The sequence below is a fragment of the Mandrillus leucophaeus genome, unplaced genomic scaffold (assembly GCF_000951045.1).
Source record: "Mandrillus leucophaeus isolate KB7577 unplaced genomic scaffold, Mleu.le_1.0 Scaffold20, whole genome shotgun sequence".
Lineage (NCBI taxonomy): Eukaryota > Metazoa > Chordata > Mammalia > Primates > Cercopithecidae > Mandrillus > Mandrillus leucophaeus.
The window spans coordinates 5,821,065-5,839,229 of NW_012102032.1; the positions used below are offsets into that span (position 1 = coordinate 5,821,065).

The window sequence follows — 18,165 nt, forward strand, 5'->3', positions numbered from 1 at the left end:
GAGAGAAAGGGAAGAAAGGAGAGAGAAAGGAAGTGGGGAGAGAGAGGGAAGGGGAAAGAGAGAGAGAGAGAGAGAGAGAGAAGGGGCAGTGCTTTTCATGAAAACATCGGTTTTTATATTTATGTTTTAAGAAAGCAGAAGGGAGGCAAGAAGTCCAGCCTGATAACTGAACTTTCTGTTTAGAATTCCTTCTTCTCCATTGGGCCTTTGCTAGGTTTCAATAATTATTGCTCAGGCACATAGTCTTGGAGCTTTGCTTTTTCTCAGACTTGTACACAGTTCTAGGAAGGGTTGTTGCCAAAGCCATCATGTGATTTATTGACCCTCCACTGGGACAAGGGGGAACAGATATAACTTTGTGATTTTATTATAAGGAGGCTGGGTTAATATTTCTAGGTGAAACAAGCTACTATACCAAGTTCAAACATCTGAAGAGGGAGGTTAAGAAACCCTGAGTGTGGGGTGTAAGGATTATTCTGTCCTGGGGCTGTACAGACGTCGTCTGAGGCAGGGAGCAGGAGAAGAAAGGACACATTGTGACCCATTTCCAACACCTCCTGTGTGTAGAGGCGGAAGTTCCTTGCCTGCAGAGGGACACGCGCGGAGGAAAAATAGGAGAGTTACAACATGGCACTTACATAAACAACACCAAACTGGCATAAAACATCTAACAAAATTACACAACTTCAAGCTTGGAATTTTTATACAACATAAATATTAGGGTTCAGCCCATTTAATAATGCTATATAAAATCAAGATTTAAGGCAGTAATGTTCCACATAAACTCTGAAAACAACATTTATGCTTCTTATAAAAGCAGAAAATGATTGCATTCTGTGGGCTTTTCAAAATGATGACTATAATTACATGAAGCAACAAAAATGGATTGAATTAAAAATCCACTCGTTTCAATTTAAGCTGGTTAAGGGGGAAAAACGTAGTTTCTGGCCAAGGACTGAGAAAATTTTACAAGTATCCAAAAAAAAAAAAAAAAAAAGGTTGTATGCACTCTTAGGCAGTTAGGCAGCCTTCTCCCAACATGTATATGTAGCCCAAGAGTCACCAATGAAATATGAGCTGCTTCAAACCTGCTAAGTCCAAGAAACACTTTAATAGTATCTACTGTCACAAGTAGAGCTCTTACTTTTTTTTTCTCCTAGTGAACACACAGCCACCCCTAGAATAATCCAGTTGCTTCCCTATTGTCTTATGGCATCTTTTGCAATTTAGTCTTGATTAGTGTTGGCTGCTTTAGACTTAAAATCAAAAGAGCACCCCAATAGAAGGACATTCTTAGAACTTGAATTTATCCTTCTGCCTCCATGGGTTAGAGGCCAATTCATGGTTCTCTCTTGTATTTAAAAAGAGCCAGTCACTCCTATAATGGTCTCCCAGTTAATAGGCTAAACTTGGTTCACTCTGTGTGTGTGTGTGCGTGTGTGTGTGTGTTTTGGGGAGGGAGGCAGGATTGATGAACATAGGCCCCCCCAAAAAAATTCAATAATGCTACCTCATGTTAACCTATTGGGCAGAGCCTAACAAAGTTTTACTATTTTCCTTTATGCCAACAGTTTTTCTTGAAGTTGCTTATTAGTGGAGGTTAGATTTGTATATTTTGATTTAGATATGACAATAATTTTGACAGAAAGTTCTCTGGGAAAAAATAGCATGGCATATCCTTGGGACATTGCTGTAGATTATAGCACCATCATCCTTCTATTCTTAGAGAAATCATTTGTACATGTGAGTACACCTTTATTTATTTGTATGTTCTCTTTGCTTTATGCTATGTTGAAGCCTTGAAGCTGAGCCTGGTTGGCTTTCAAGGTAGACTAGTCATTGATTTTTTTTTTTTTTTTGCCAACCAGACCATAGTTCAGTGGGGTCCAGAAAACGTGGACGAGGTCCAACACAGAGGAGCTGGAGGAAAGGAGCAGAAGTGCAGCCTGTGTCTACCTGTGGGCATCAATTCAAAACGTGCATGGACATGCAAAGTGGTGTTTAAGTAAAGGAAAATTCACACACACACACACACACACACACCCACACACCCCAGACTTAATGTTACAATGCAGTTTCCATGAGCCATAAAAAAAGAAGATAAAAATGGTAAAGTCTAGTACCTGGTGTAGAGGTATATTGATCTGCTGAAGGAGAGCTTTCACTGCCATCTGGAGCTCGTAGAAGAACAATTGCATGGGGCAGTCAGAAGTATGATCCACACTTTCCATAGATTCAGAGCCAGAAAGTTTTTGGATCCATTCCCATTCCTCTCTGTATGTTGAGTCAAGTTAAAATTAGAAATACAACAAAAGTTCAGAATACGGCTCAGAACTTTCTTAGTGTATGTATCCAGAACCTGGATAACCAATACTCGGTGGTGAAAACTCAGTGTGATTCATGAAATTTGAACGTTTTGCCACCCAAATGGAGCTTAAAATGATCTCTTGCTAATTTCAGCTTAGTGCACCTATGAAACCACATATACCTCAGAACAGCAGGCCTAATTTGTATGAATCAGTTTTCGAGATTGGGGTTCTCAAATATTTTGTAATAATTTCCTGACTGTCCTCATTTTTCGTTCTCTGCAGACCCCCTGTAAATTCTAAGATCCTACATTTTACCACAGGGGCATCTGCTGGCTAATTCTGCAGTTTAGTAACCACAGGACTCTGGTCCAACTCAGGCAACAAACCACTTGGCACATTTCAACCCTGGCCTGTTGTAATCATGGAGGATATTTTGGTTTTTCTCCCCTTCCAAAAGTTTGAGGAGAATCACAAACAGGAACACCAGACAATTCCAATAAAAGGAACCAAGGGATGCATATCACTGCTTCTATCCTCCTTACGAACCAGTCATCTGTGTCTTTATTCTGCATACTCTATAATCCTTCCTAATGAACTTTTCCAAATGTCACACAGAAGGGAAGGGAAAAGAATGGCAGTGGGAGGAAAGCACAGCTGGTTTGCCCCCAAAGACTGCTCTTCAAAAGGAGCTTGAAAAGATCAAGGTAAAGGCCTCTTGGGTAACATTGTTTCCACAGGTCTTTCAGCACAAGTCTCTAAACACATTCAGTTGGCCCAGTTTCCCCTTCGAACTCTGCAGGGAGCAGCAGTAGGCTCTCAGGAGCAGGCTAGAGAGGAAAGGAAAGCCCTCCTTTCAGGGGATGGAAAGAGAGGAGGTGCTGACATAGGTTCCCACCCTAGTGAAAACTCTCCGAGGCTTTCCCCAAAGGGCTGTACCAGCCTGGGCTCCAATCTGTGGGTCAGAACACCAAATTGATTGTGGCATGAGCTTTTCATCAAAAACCACTCTCTTTTAACTAACTACCCTCTTAGAAAAGTTTCTGTTTTCAAGATATCTGTTTCATTTCAAGTCTCACACTGGACAAGACTATGGAAAATTTACCCTTTGTCCCAGTAAGAAAAAAAAAAACCTCAAAATTAAATCCTACTTCAATCTGGGCATACTGTTGGCTTCACAAATAATTGAAATCTTTGAGAACCTGCTTGGGAACTATTTTTTTTTTTCTCCCATCACTGATACGGAACAAAATGAGAGTTTTGTGACTAGCATATGCACTCATAAAACCTAAAGGACAACAAGGCTAAAATAGGGTTTGTAATCAAGGTAGAAAATAAATTACCGGTAGGACTATCGTGAAACACCTACCACTAATCAGTTTCTGCTAGAAGGATGAAGGAGATGGAACTGACAGAGAAAAGGTTACTGGAATCTTTTGTACAAAAGAAAACTGGATCCTTGGCAAGGGAAAATTCACTGGTATAACCACTAGGAGATGGAGTCTAAGCCTTTAAGACACAAATCTAGAAAATGGATGAGTGTAATTATTACTAAGTCAACCCACAAATGAACCATGTAACCTTTTGGGAAGGACTGAGGCAATAACGAATGTTGATTGTGGCAGTGACCACCAGATGGCAGACTTAAAATCCAGGTGTAGTTGGTAAGTGAAAGGAGAGAATATGGTAGTGAGTTCCCTCCTCCTCCTCCTCCTCCTCTTCCTCCTCCTCCTCATTTCCTCCATTGTCATCAAGCAATACTTAAGAAACCTAGTGAGACATTAGAGTTGATAAAGTCTTGCCACTTTAGGGATCACATTTTAAACGACCAAATTAGAGTCTCCTTTGGCTAAGCAAATCCATGAGTGTAACTGGAATCTAGTTTATACTCTTTGGGAGTATCTAGTTTATGCCCTTTGAGGTCTGAAGAATTCTGGATAATTTCTTTTTTTTTTTTCTTGTCTATTCCTTCCTTTCCTTTTTTTCTTTTCTTCTCTTTCTTTTTTTATGTTGAGCACAATTCAGTTCATTATAGCAGACTTTCAGAGGCCTGCTATGAGGGTTGTAAAGTTGAGCCAGATTACCAAGATTGGGCAACTTTCCCAAAGCTAACAGGGTAATTCACCAAATGCCAAACTGTACAGCAAGTTTCCAGAAGCTCAGGCCTTGTTACTTCTTTTCTTCCATAGAGAATTATAGGGGTTGTAGAAAACATACAAGGTCCTCAGGCCAGAGGGTTAGAGTTAGGGAGAATGAGGGTGAGGAGATATTTTAAGATAGGGGGAATCATTGGCTCTATAAAACCCATTCCTATAGGCCATATATAAAAACAGAAAACAAAAAGAACATGACTGTTTTAGATTACACAGAAAATATCCTGTAAATAGCAATGTTGAAAGAAAAGGTCAGCTGTTCAGTAACCAATTGAACATCAATGGTTGTACCATGAGTAATGCAGAGAGGAATGTGAAAGGACAGTGTCCTCTTTAATGGGCTCATGCCTTCCACCAACCATCAGGCAAGCTCTCGTAATTCTAGCGTTAAAACTAAACTCTGGCCGGGCACGGTGGCTCACGCCTGTAATCCCAGCACACTGGGAGGCTGAGGCGAGTGGATCACCTGAGGTCGGGAGTTCGAGACCAGCCTGACCAACATGGTGAAACCCCGTCTTTAACTAAAAATACAAAATTAGCTGGGCGTGGTGGCACACACCTGTAATCCCAGCTACTTGGGAAGCTGAGGCAGGAGAATCATTTGAATCGGGGAGGCAGAGGTTGCAGTGAGCTGAGATTGCGCATTGTACTCCAGCGTGGGTAAAAAGAGTGAAATTCCATCTCAAAAAACAAGAACAAGAAAACAAAACACAACAAAACAAACAAACAAAAACACCCAAAACTAAGCTCTGCCCTGCTCCAGTGTGGCACCTGAGGACACCTCACCGTAAAAACTGCACTGGGAAGTAACACTTCAGTTTCCTTCTGGAACATCAAGTTGGTCATTTGAGCCACTGTTTCATCACAAGGAAAATCTTAACTCCTGATCACTTACCTAGAAATGTTATTGTTTTCACGGATCTTTACGTGGCAGAGAATGTTGGGCAACTTTTGGGTAACGAGAACTTTGATTTGATCCACAGAGCTACAGAGCTTTAGGTAACCCAGATATAATCCAGGAGAGAGACGCTGATGACTCCTTTTGTGATAGGAGAGAATATCCTGTAGAGTAAAAAAAAAAAAAAAAAGAAAACAAGAAAACACCTTGAAGGGCAATCTCAAAACCTTTTCCTTTCTAAGGCAGGCTGGTCATGGATGAAAGGAGCTGTCACTAAGTAATTAGGTGAGAAACCTCAGGTATACCACGAATGCTGGGGAAGCGGTGGCACAGCTACTGTTACCTTCAGGGGAATTCTCCTCTTGGCCAGTAATCAGTTTTTAATATATTCTATATGCTTATTTGCCTAAGATTTCTGTGCCAGCGTAGATGTGTGAGTTGTGTTTGGGAATAGGTGGTGGTGGAGGCAGCTAATAAAGAAAAATAGAGTTGATAATTTCTGTCCTTGAAGATTTTAATGTTTAGCTGTGAGAAACAGATATTTGCAAGTGTAAAAGCTGACAGAACAGTTACGGAAGCTTTGTAATTTCTGGATTGTTAAAATGGAAAAGTCGTTTAAGTAAAACGATTTAAAACAGAATCCAAATTTTACAGTAAGTAGGCTCCTTATCTTGAAAATTAAAAAGGTACTGCCAAGAGGTTTATTGAATTTTATGTTAACATTTAAGTTGTAGCTATAATTATGCACTAATTCTGAGAATGAAGAAAGAGTGAATCAAGCACTGGTTCTTTTTTGGCTTAATTTTTAAAACTAAATTGTATGATAGCTAAAATGCTACTACTTATATTTGACTTTTAAAATGTAATGATGAAGAAGATAATGTTTATAAAAGTATTTGAAGTCTTCACATTTTTTTTCCTGGCATCTTTTACAAAATGTTGATATTCAAGTCACACTCTTATGAAATCCTTGTTCGTGTTATGTTTTGCAATCCTTAACTGGTCTACCACTTCTAGATTCTCAGTTGTTAGTGACTTTGCATGTTATTTGATTAGGTCTCTACATCATTAGCTTCACTGAATTATGTATCTTTTACAAGATTTTAAATTTTTCCCTGTAATGGATTTTCATTGAATTTGCATTCTATTGTCACATCATAATATTCCAAAAGCAGCAGAGACTGAACAAAGCTGTTGATTCAATAGTAAGTGTCAACCAAGTTAAGTACAGGGATGTTTAAATGGAATCTTATTTTTTATGTGGTCAGTTCTCCAGTGAACTATTTGGGTTGTGACTTTTGATTCTCTCTACAACTGCAGGGACTCAGATAATGAATAATTACAAGATTCAGATACCATCCCCCCATATCAGTAGGTACAACTTTTTACATTTAGGCAGTGGGGGTTGTGACACAAAGTTAGAAGTGGTGAATCAGGTAACTTAATATGGTTTGGATTTGTGTCCCCACCCAAATCTCATGTTGAATTGGAAGAGAAGCCTGGTGGGAGGTAATCGGATCATGGGGGTGGGTTTCCCTCTTGCTGTTCTCATGATAGTGAGTTCTCACAAGATCTGATGATTTAAAAGTGTGTGGCACTTCCTGCCTCACTCTTTCTCCTACTCTGCCATGGTAAGACGTGCTTGCTTCCCCTTCACCTTCTGCCATGATTGTAAGTTTCCTGAAGTCTCTCAGGCATGCTTCCTGTTAAGCCTGCAGAGCTGTGATTCAATGAAACCTCTTCATAAATTATCCAGTCTCAAGTAGTTCCTTATAGCAATGTGAAAATGGACTAATACACTTATTATAGGAGAAAGTTTCCTGTAGGTTAGAGCATATCCTGGTTTTCAAAAAAACAAGGGTTAAATAACTAAGAGAGTAAAGTTCAAGTGCCTTACCACAAAAAAAAAGATAAGTAAGTGAGGTGATGGATATGTTAATTAGCTTGCTTCAGTCATTCTACATTGTATACATATATCAAAACATCAGTTTGTACCCCACAAATATATTAAAATATAATTCATCAATTAAAAATAATACCAACGAAAATAAATATGTTTTTGAAAGGGTAAGGTAAAGGGAATCAACTCTACCATTAAATTCAGGGAAGGTGAGAAAACAAACATTGAAATGTCTATAGAATTCTATATGGAATGGAAAAGTATGGGATCTTCCTTGACCATCATACTCTGAAGGAGTGATCTTTCCTCTGTTGAATTAGCCATCTGCAACATCTAACAGATGTTATTATGTATTGTTTCCTCTGTCTCATCCTTTATCAAACACATATTGAGTCCCTATAATGTGTCAGGCACCATGTGAGACATTGGGGTTTCAGGTTAATATGATGTCATCCCTACTTTTGAGGAGGTCAAAAAGGACAAGTTAACAGATGATCACAATATATTGAAATCAGTTTTATAATAGAGGCAATGTTGGCATACAGCAGAAGGAGTACTTATATTTTTCTTCTTTTGTGTTATTTTCTTGAACTGGACTGTGAAATTAATGGTAAGGCTATGTTTTTCGTTGCTTTCTGTCCTTAGTACCCAGTACTTTTCTGTACTATGAAATTATGGTAAGGCTATGTTTCTCATTGCTTTGTGTCCTCAGTATGCAGTGCTTTTCTGTATAAAATAGGTATACAACATGTGGAAAATTAGGCCAGATACCTTAAACAGACCATAAGGGAATAGTAGAAGAGGGATAGAATAAGAATGGTCACAACTGGGAGAAACATCTAATGAGCATGCACAGAAAAGCAAAATCTAAACAATTTTTTAAAAGATCACTTGGCAAAAAAAAAAAAAAAAAAAAAAAAAAAAAAAAAAAAAAGAAAAAAGGCTAGAAAAAAATTTGATCTCATGATCAAGAAGGAATTCTTATTAGTACCAGGACAGATAAGGCTGAACTTTTTAATGTCTTCTATCCTGTCTCTTCAGCCTAGATCACAAGTAAGTAGTTGACTACAATAAATTCAGTCAAGGTGGAATTTGGGAAATGAACACTAATCAAAGGGAGAGAAATGGTTAATGAGGAAAGGAAAAATGGAAGTATTCAAATCCACTGAATTTGATGATATGCACCCTAGGGATACTTGCTAAACAAGCAGATGTGGCTACAGACTCACAGGTCATTATTTTTGAGAAGTCATGGAGAACTAGAGAAGTCCCTAAAGACCAGAAAAGGATAAATATGGCTGTCTTTGAAACAGGAAGGGGAGAAACATAGAATGACCCTAGTAATTAAAGACCGCCAACTTATTGATCTTTAGGAGAAATGAGGAAGAACCATCAAACAATCAATTTGCAGTCATCCGGGAAATCTGGAGACACTAAAGAGGAGTCAGCATGGTTCTGTGAAGAGCAAACCATACAGATTACCTTAATTTATTATAGCAATAGAACAGGATTCCAAGACCAGGGAGAAGTCTCCAGTGTAATCTGTTACACTGGATAACATGGGAAAAATAGAATCTGGACCATGTTGCTTTTACCAAGCTGAATATCTGGGTGGGAGATTTGTACATAATGGAGATGGTGAATAAATAGTAGACATATTATTGAGTGATGGTCCAGTAGGGATTGGTCCTGAGGACCTGTCTGTTCAGCTTATTTACTGACATTCTGGACAAAGAAATCAAGAATGTGTGCATCAAATTTGTGGTTCCCAAATTTGGTATGGTTTTGCCTTTCTGGAAAATAGTAATAAAGTTCTAAATGACCCTATGCATTGGAAAAATAAGCCTATGATAATTAGGGTTGAAACTTAATAAAATGTGCTTGTAAAGACCTACACCCAAGATTACAAATATAGGATAGGTAAGAGTATCAGAGAAAAACATGTGGAGGTCAGAACTGACCACAAATAGAATGTGAGTTAGAAGTACACTGTGGTTATATAAAAACCAACAGCATTCTGGGATAAAGTAATTCACTCTTTCATTCCATTTTTTAAAAGACTATCATTGAGCATCTACTCCGTGTTTTCTTGCCTTTATGTTGTCATTTTTCCTTCTTTAAAATGTTTTGGAGCCTGAAAAATGTGTGGGAATGGAAAGAAGCTATCTCATCCACATAATCTATGATACGTTAGAAAGGCCATCTGTTTTTTTTTTTTTGAGATGGAGTCTCACTCTGTTGCCTAGGCTGGAGTGCAGTGGCTTGATCTTCTGCCTCCTGGGTTCAAGCGATTCTCCTGCCTCAGCTTCCCAAGTAGCTGGGATTATAGGCATGCGCCACCATGCCCACCTAATTTTGGTAGTTTTGGTAAAGACGGGGTTTCACCATGTTGCCCAGGCTGGTCTTGAACTCCTGACCTCAGGTGATCTACCCGCCTCAGCCTCCCAAAATGCTGGGATTATAGGTGTGAGCCACTGCACCCAGCCTAAAAAGGCCTTCTAACACCAAATTGAATGCCTGTGGTTCTACATATTACCTGATTTGACCTCTAATCTGCTTTTATAATCTCCATTTCCACTATAGCCCTTTTGTGTTCCTTATCTCTAGTCAAAATGGCTTGTTTTTTTCTTTCCCCATACATGCCCTAATCTCTCTGTTCCGATTGTTTGTTGTTTCACAAATTCACTCATTCTACCAACTTTTACTGAGCACTTACTATGTATCAGTCATTGTGGCTAGGATATTGATGATACCGAGATGAATAAAACACAATCCTTCCCTTCATGGAACTCACATTTCAGTGTGAGAGAATCATGTTAGCAAGTTTTTCTCACCCAGCATCATAGAGGCCATAAGAAGACTGTGGAAGGTCCATTGTGGGCCTAAGGGAGGTTGAAATCCACTCTTCCAGTTTCTGCCTCATTTCTTTATCATGCTTTCAATTTAATTTAATTCTATCTATTTAATTTCTTCCTTCTTCTCTCCTTCCTTTTGTTCTTTCTCTCTCTCTCTTTTTTTTCCATCTGGTTAACTTAACTACCCTCATGGCTCAGCCAAATGCCACCTCTTCTGCAATGCCTTCCCTGATATTTTCAGGCAGAATTAATAGCTGCTTTGTCTGTGTTCCCCATAGTACACCGTTTGTACTGCGATCAGGCTCTAGTTTAATTCTGTCTTGTATTACCTTGATTTGTTTACAAAACTGTCTGTCTTCCTTTGAGACTAGGGACCTTGACTTATTCATTTGTTTTTTTCTGTAGCACCTAGAAGAGTGCCTGGCACCTAGTTGACACTGAAAAAAATATTCATTAAATGTGAAGTGAGAAGACCAGAGGAGGTGGGGTCTGGGGCCGGTCTTCCAGGAGAAAATATGCTGTCCTTGCACAGTGACTAGGAAGGGTATATCCACCTTCTTGTCATTGATCAGAGATCCTGAGAGCTTGTTAGAGTAACAATAGGTAGTTGCTTTTTCAATAACTACAGCACTTTTATTTTGTTGGATGGAGTATGAAAGCTCAACCATCCGCGATGGTAGAGGTGACAAAATGGTGGCTAGTGGTCTTTGTAGGACCAAGATTATATGGACTGCAAATAATTTAATTTTCTGAATTATTTTCTAAATTATAAAAATAAAAAGACTTTACCAAAATTTTTGACTTTCAACTTATCTTCAAAACACTGAAAAATTTCAAACCTGGGACCACTTTCTTCCATTGTAATTAGCTGAGGCTGAATCAGAGCTGCTCTCTTTAAAGGGGACAAGATTAATGCAGTCTTAACTTACACTTGTTTCTTTTTATGTTAATTGAGCTATAATTCATATGCCATAAAATTCACCCTGTTCAAGTGTATAATTCAGTGGTTTTAGTATATTCACATGGTTGTGCAACTATCACCAGTGTCTAATGCCAGACCATTTTCATCACTTTAGAAAGAAACCACACATTCATTAGCTGTCATTCCCCTATCTCTCCCCCTGCTGTTCCTGAAACCACTAATCTACTTTCTGTCTGTATGGTTTTGCCTATTCTGGGCATAGCATATAAGTGGAATCATACAACATTTAGCATTTTGTGTCTGGCTTCTTTCACTTGGCATTACATTTTCAAGGTTCATCCATGTCGTAGCATGGATCATATGTTATTCATTTTAATGGCTGAATAGTATTCCATTATATGGATATACCACATTTTGTTTGCCCATTCGTCTGTTGTTTGGCATCTAGTTTACTTCTACTGTTTGGCTATTGTGAATAATGCTTCTATGAATATTGGTGAACAAGTTTTTACATGAACCCAATTGTTTCCTAAGTCCAGCCCATTGCCTCATTTCCAGCAATCTTTCTGATTCCTGTAGTTTTTGATCCTTGTGTTTCGAGCTGCTTAGGGGTAGAAAGAGTAGGAATGTGCTGGAAAAAAAGCAGAAAAAGGAAGAAGAGGTCCTGGGCACCTAGGGTGTAAGAAGAAGAGACTGAATACCTAGAGGTGACAAGGAATGCCTAAGGAGAAGAAAAGGAAAACAGGGATGAGAAGCAACAGAAGACACACTTCACCACAGCTTCCCTACAATCACAAAGGATGCAGAGAAAAGGAGGGGGAAGGGGTGTATAGCAGCATGATGGAATGGGAAGGCCATCAGTCTAGGAGTCAGAAGTTGTGGGTTTGGTCCCTCTTTTGGCTGATAGGACCTTGACAAGGTACTTCCTTGAAATTCATGGCTTCTTATGCAAACTGGACACAAAATGACTCACTCATCCTCATTGGGTTTGCAGGAGGATCAAATGATATCATAGAAGAGACAAATGTTAGAAAGCTGAATATATAGTACACACGTGAGAGATTAAGCTTCAGGAAAAAGCTTGCATGTGAGGCTTCCAAGGACTAAAGTGATCCCTGAAGAGAATGGTCGGAGAAACTTAGCATCTGAGAGGGGCCTTTCTGTTGGAAATACGCTCATTGCCAATTAGTTTGCTCATAGGGGCTCTTGTCCACAATAACTCTTTTCCTTCCCAGGCAAGGGTGAGGAGGATTTTTTTGCTCTTTCACAGATAAATGAGAGAGGCCTGTTGTGAAGGCCTAGGATTTGAGAAGATCAGGAATTTGAGGGAGTTGGACACTGGAGTTTCCCTGGGTTCCTAGGGATTCGTAGATTTTAACAAAATCTGGGCCCAGATTTTGTTAAAGCCCTTATCTGTTTTGAAAACCCCATCGTGGATCATTAGTTTTATACAGCTTTTCCTTAGTTGTGATGGAAAGGTAGAAAACGTGATAAAATGCCCGATGAGATGATTAGGCCATTACCAGAGGTCTCCGTGGACTGGGTGTGTCTTGAGGGCAGCCTAGCATTGTTTGAAATTTTCTGAGACATGAATGGTGATTATTATTAATAAAAAGTCAAGAAACAACAGATGCTGGCAAGGCTGCACGGAAATAGGAAAGCTTTTACAGTGTTGGTGGAAATGTAAATTAGTTCAATAATGTGGCAGATGGTGTGGCGATTCCTCAAAGACCTAGAATCAGAAATACTATTTGACCCAGCAATCCCATTACTGGGCATATACCCAAAAGAATATAAATCATTTTATTATAAAGACACATGCACACATATGTTCACTGCAGCACTATTTACCATTACAAAGACATGGAATCAAGTCAAATGTCCATCAATGATAGACTGGATAAAGAAATGTGGTGCATATACACCATGGAATACTATGCAGCCATAAAAAGGAACGAGATCATGTCCTTTGCAGGGACATGGATGGAGTTGGAAGCCATTATCCTCAGCAAACTAATGCAGGAACAGAAAACCGAATACTATGTGTTTTCACTTATAAGTGGGAGCTGAACAATGAGAACACATGGGCACAGGGAGGGGAACAACCCACACTGGGGCCTGTTGGTAGGGGCAAGGAGAGGGAGAGCATCACAGCATCAGGAAAAATAGCTAATGTATGCTGGGCTTAATATCTACATGATGGATTGATAGGTGCAGCAGATCACCATGGCACACCTATGCAACAAACTAGCACATCCTGCACTTGTACCCCGGGAACTTAAAAGGAAATTAAAACAAAAATGAAAAAAAAATTTCTGAGACATAATAAAAATCACTAATATTTATTGAGCACTACTTTGTGCTACTCTTTTAATCATTTATGTACTAACTCACTTATCTTCATTAGAACCCTATGAAGTAGGTTTTTTGCAGAGGAGGAACTGTGAGGGATGAGAAGTTAAATAATGCCCTGGACACATAACCAGAAAGGGTGGAGTCGGTATCACACCCAGTCATCCTGATTTCAAAGCGGTGCACAGAATGTGATGTGATGTAGCAGAAAGAAGCCCAGGCTTCCAATGAGAAGGCCTGGTGTTCATCACTCCACTACCCCTGAGAAAAGAGAGTGGTCTGTGGCCTGTTATTGTGGGAATTGCCAGCCTGCTTTGGGTACCACCAAGACCCATCTCTCCCTTTATGTTGAATTGGTGGGGCCAACTCCTGACATAATTAAATCTTAAGTCTAGGAGGGATTGGATACCAGTCCTCTTGGTTTTATTTCCCATTTCCTCTCTAGTGTGAGACTTGTATGGGAAGGAGGGGAGAGAGAAGAAGTAGGGGGAGGAGATGGGAGAGTGGGGGTGGGTGGGAATGACATCAGGTGGGAATGTGCCAGTCAGCGGGGGTAAATTTTCCACTTGGATCTATGTGGAAACCCGATCCTGCCTCTATTTTTGGTTTCCTTCTCTAACAACCTTTCACCAGATTGGAATTTTTCTGCACCTGTAACACATTTTTAATGTAATAAGTCTAGGAGAAACCAGGTATTATATCATGCTGAGGCCTGTGCTGTGTTTCTAGGAGCAAAGGTAGCCCAGACCCTAGTTTATCCCTATAGGGGATTAGTGTATTAGTCACCCTGTAAAAGCTCAATTTATTATGATTTTTTAAATGTTTCTTTTAGCACTTGCTTATAAAAGGTGAAGAGGGGAGCCTCAAATGTGTCTGTGTTCCCTGCCCCCACCTGCTTCACACAAGCCCATACTCTCTGTCAATTCCCTATGAACCCGAATTCCACAAAATTAAATCCAGAGGTATTGGCTTTGACCAATTAGCTTACCTTTGCTTCACTGGCCTTTGTCCTGGTTTAAGCCAGTGTGAGGAATGAAAAAATGAGATTATTGTACTTGCCACCCCTTGGCGGGGAATGAAAGTAACTTAGAAACTAAGTTAGCTGTTTAGGGTGACCACAAATGGCTCCTGGGACGGAAGCTCAGATTTGGGTTGTTTCTGTGCAACTGGGTCCTTCCTTCTTCCTTACTCCAGGTTGGCTATCTGTGGATATGCTACTGCTTGTATGGGGCTCAGTGTAGATGTTTCTGCCAATTTTTCTACCTAACCGAAGTGTCCTATGCAATTCATTCCTATCACTGGGTTAAAAAAAAAAAAAACAACAAAAAACAAGAAACAAAAACAAGGAAAGAAAGAAAAAAAGAAACAGTTTGAAGCCCACGTTCACAAAAGAATGTGTGAGGCGAGACAGCGTGCTGGACTCAGGAGCATACATGGGTTGGTGTCCCAATTCCACCATCCAGGCCAAGGGCTGCATGTAAGCTACCTGGATTTTGAATTTTGGTGGATATTCAGTATTCAAGTAAGTCTTTTATCCTTTATTTCATCTCCTGTCCCCCACTCACTAAAATCCTGACTTCTACCTTAGAATGTGATATAATGTAGCAGAAAGAAGCCTGCTTCCAATCTGAAGATAGGAACTGAAGCCTCAGCTCTGCCATTTTCTAGCTGTGTGCCAAGGGACAAAATGAAGTTTTGTGGAGACACAAGGGGATATAGTTTCCGGTGTCTTTTTTAAAGAAAATGACACAAAGTCATGAATGCAAAATTGCTATGGTCCCTGAGAGGACCTGGAAAGGGCTTGTACAAGTGAAGGCTGAAGGACATCAAAGCTTCATTAACTTCACTAAATTGCCTCTGTGTGTAGCCCTATGTCATTCAACCTCTTTGAGCTCTAGTTCTTTTCTTTTCTTTTCTTTCTTTTCTTTTCTTTTTTCTCTCTCTCTCTCAACCTCCCTCCCTCCCTCTTTCTATTCTTTTTTCTTTTTTAGATGGAGTCTCACTTTGTCACCCAGGCTGGAGTGCAGTAGTGTGATCTTGGCTCACTGCAACCTCCGCCTCCCAGGTTCAAGCAATTCTGCCTCAGCCTCCTGAGTAGCTGGGATTACAGGCAGCTGCCACCACGCCCCGCTAAACCATCGCCACCCCAGGTTCAAGCAATTCTGCCTCAGCCTCCTGAGTAGCTGGGATTACAGGCAGCTGCCATCGCAACTAATTACTGTATTTCTAGTAGAGATGGGGTTTCACCATGTTGGCCAGGCTAGTCTTGAACCCCTGACCTCAGGTGACCTGCCTGCCTTGGTCTCCCAAAGTGCTAGGATTATAGGTGTGAGCCACTGGGCCTGGCCTCTAGTTATTTCATTCCTAAAATGGACTTAATCATGCCTGTCTGTCCCAAGAGAGTATTGTAAGGAATATGCAGGAGTAAATATGTGTGAGGGTGTTTTTGTACATACACATGCATGTACACACACACACACAAATACACATGCACACATATATATACAATTTAGAAATGTATTATTATTACAGTTCGTTCAGATATTGGTTTAATGTTTTGATTACACTATCTAGAGTTTCCCTATCCCCTACTCAATTATTTGTCTCAATGTTTCTTTACTTTTTTTCTTTTCTTTTCTTTTCTTTTTTGAGATGGAGTCTTACTCTGTTGCCCAGGCTAGAGGGCAGTGGCATGATGTTGGCTCACTGCAACCCACCCCCCAGGTTCACGTGATTCTCCTGCCTTAGCCTCCCAAGTAGCTGAGATTATAAGCATGCACCAACATACCCAGCTTTTTTTTTTTTGTATTTTTAGTAGAGATGGGGTTTCACCATGTTGGCCAGGCTGGTCTCGGACTACTGACCTCAGGTGATCCACCCACCTCGGTCCCAAAGTGTTGGGATTACAGGCATGAGCCACTGCACCTGGCCTCAATGTTTCTTATTGGCTTATTGGCCAGGGTATGAAAATGCTTTATTGGGTGCCCACTATTTGTATTGCCGAATGAATTCCCGATCTAGAGAGTGATAAATAAAAAATAAACTGCATTTGCAACAACATGTCTCTGGACCCTCTCCACTCCATCATTGCATATGTAAATGGCTCTTGCTATATTTCACTAGACCTTCAATAATTGTGTTTGGAACCTTAAATATACCAGGGAATTAAGAAAAAAACTACGTACCTGGATGGTTATCAGTAAAATGTCTAATGCTGTTGGCTCCTCAGGTGTTGATAGAGACTTTCTCTGGCTTTGCAGCTTTGAGATCTGCATCCATTTGCCATTAAAAAATGAATAAAGCATCTCCACTTCCCTGATGGTGACTATGAGTATGTTTCCGTGTCGATCTTTAATGGGTTCATAGTAAACTCTTCCCAAGTTGTGTGTCCCAAGTAAATTCTGGAAACAAATGGATTACTGGTAGCATAGAGGGTATTATGCTAATAAAGCAGCACAACAGCAACAAAAGACACTGTAAATAATTATCTGATTGCTGAGAAGCTGTTTGCTCTCTCTCTCTTTTTTTTTTTTTTTGCACTTAAACCTAGAATATATGGCATCATAGAAATGTACTTCACAGAAACTCAAAGAAAATGTCTTTACAAAGACATTGGTAAAGATTGCAGAGCCTGCAAAGATTACAGCAAGACGCACAAAAGTTACGTTTTTTTTTTACAAAAAGCAAATTCAGTATCTGTAAATATTTCTTACCCACATAGACGCAACAGTACATAAACCTCAGTTACCAGCGCTTGAAGAGAATCCCAGATGTTTTAAAGAAAAATGTCTGATATTTAAAGTATGCTTCTGTGGCGTTCTCAAGAGATCTGCAGTAAGCTGGTATGAGGTAGGGTTGTTTAAAATGAAGAAGTGAATTGACAATGTAGCACATTGTACAGGTCCCCAAATGACTGCACATTCCCTTCAAGATACTTTCATTGGGAAATTGGCCTGGTTTGACTTATCTGTATTTCAGGGGCTTCTGTTTATTTAAAAACCTGTTAAAATTGCTTATAAACTGGGTCACCTGAGGCAGACAATACTTTTAGGAAGGTAGGAAGGGAAAGATGCCACACACTCAATGTGGAGGGGCTCAGGTTATTCCTAAAATAAACAGGAGTTTTACAAATATGCAGGCTTTGAAGATTTCTAACATAGAACACTGGATGAATAGGATAAAATCCCCTCTTGCTTTAAATATCTATGATTTCTAAACATAATAAATCATCTTAGAGCTCCTAGCTGTTACTTTTGTGAGCTCACATAAGTGGTGGTGAGATGCCCTGTTAGCATGAATACAGAAATAGAACTGGGATTTGTAAAACTGACGAGGACAACCTAAAAATGAATGAGCCCGGAAGTCAATATCTACATCTATGAAAGCCCCGCAATTTTCCCTCACAGGTAGGGACTGCGTCTGAAACCTTATCTTCTTCCTCACAAAGACCAGACATAGGGCAAGTAAGGAATTTCATAAGTAATTTTTGACATAAAAATTCATTTAGCAAGGTGATGATTTTTTTGCAATGGCCTAATCACTGAGTCATATTTTTTCTTTCCAACATTTGACTTCTAAATCATAGAGAAGTGGATGAGGCTTTGAGTCCAGCCCTGTGGGGTACTAATAAGTAGAGTGATGTTGGTAAACTGGCTAGCCAAAAAGGAAAAAAAGAAAGAAAAGAAAAGAAAAGAAAAGAAAGGCCTGATTTGTAGCATATGCCAGTTTCAGTGGTATAAATACTCTTGCTGTAGTGGGATTTCAAACTACCCAGAGTTT

The 18,165-nt window shown here is 39.7% G+C and overlaps 1 protein-coding gene across 1 annotated transcript in view; it reads right to left on the minus strand.

Moving 5' to 3' along the window:
* Positions 1 to 290: 290 nt before the first annotated feature.
* The window catches only part of ANKFN1 (ankyrin-repeat and fibronectin type III domain containing 1), a 330,330-nt gene continuing 312,455 nt past the window's right edge, over positions 291 to 18,165 (minus strand). The window contains exons 14-17 of the mRNA XM_011979240.1: positions 16,572 to 16,787; positions 5,355 to 5,521; positions 2,124 to 2,274; positions 291 to 584 (exon numbers count right to left, since the gene is read on the minus strand). Of these exons, the coding sequence (XP_011834630.1) occupies positions 393 to 584; positions 2,124 to 2,274; positions 5,355 to 5,521; positions 16,572 to 16,787 (726 nt within the window). The 3' untranslated portion in view covers positions 291 to 392. The remainder of the gene's footprint in view (positions 585 to 2,123; positions 2,275 to 5,354; positions 5,522 to 16,571; positions 16,788 to 18,165) is intronic.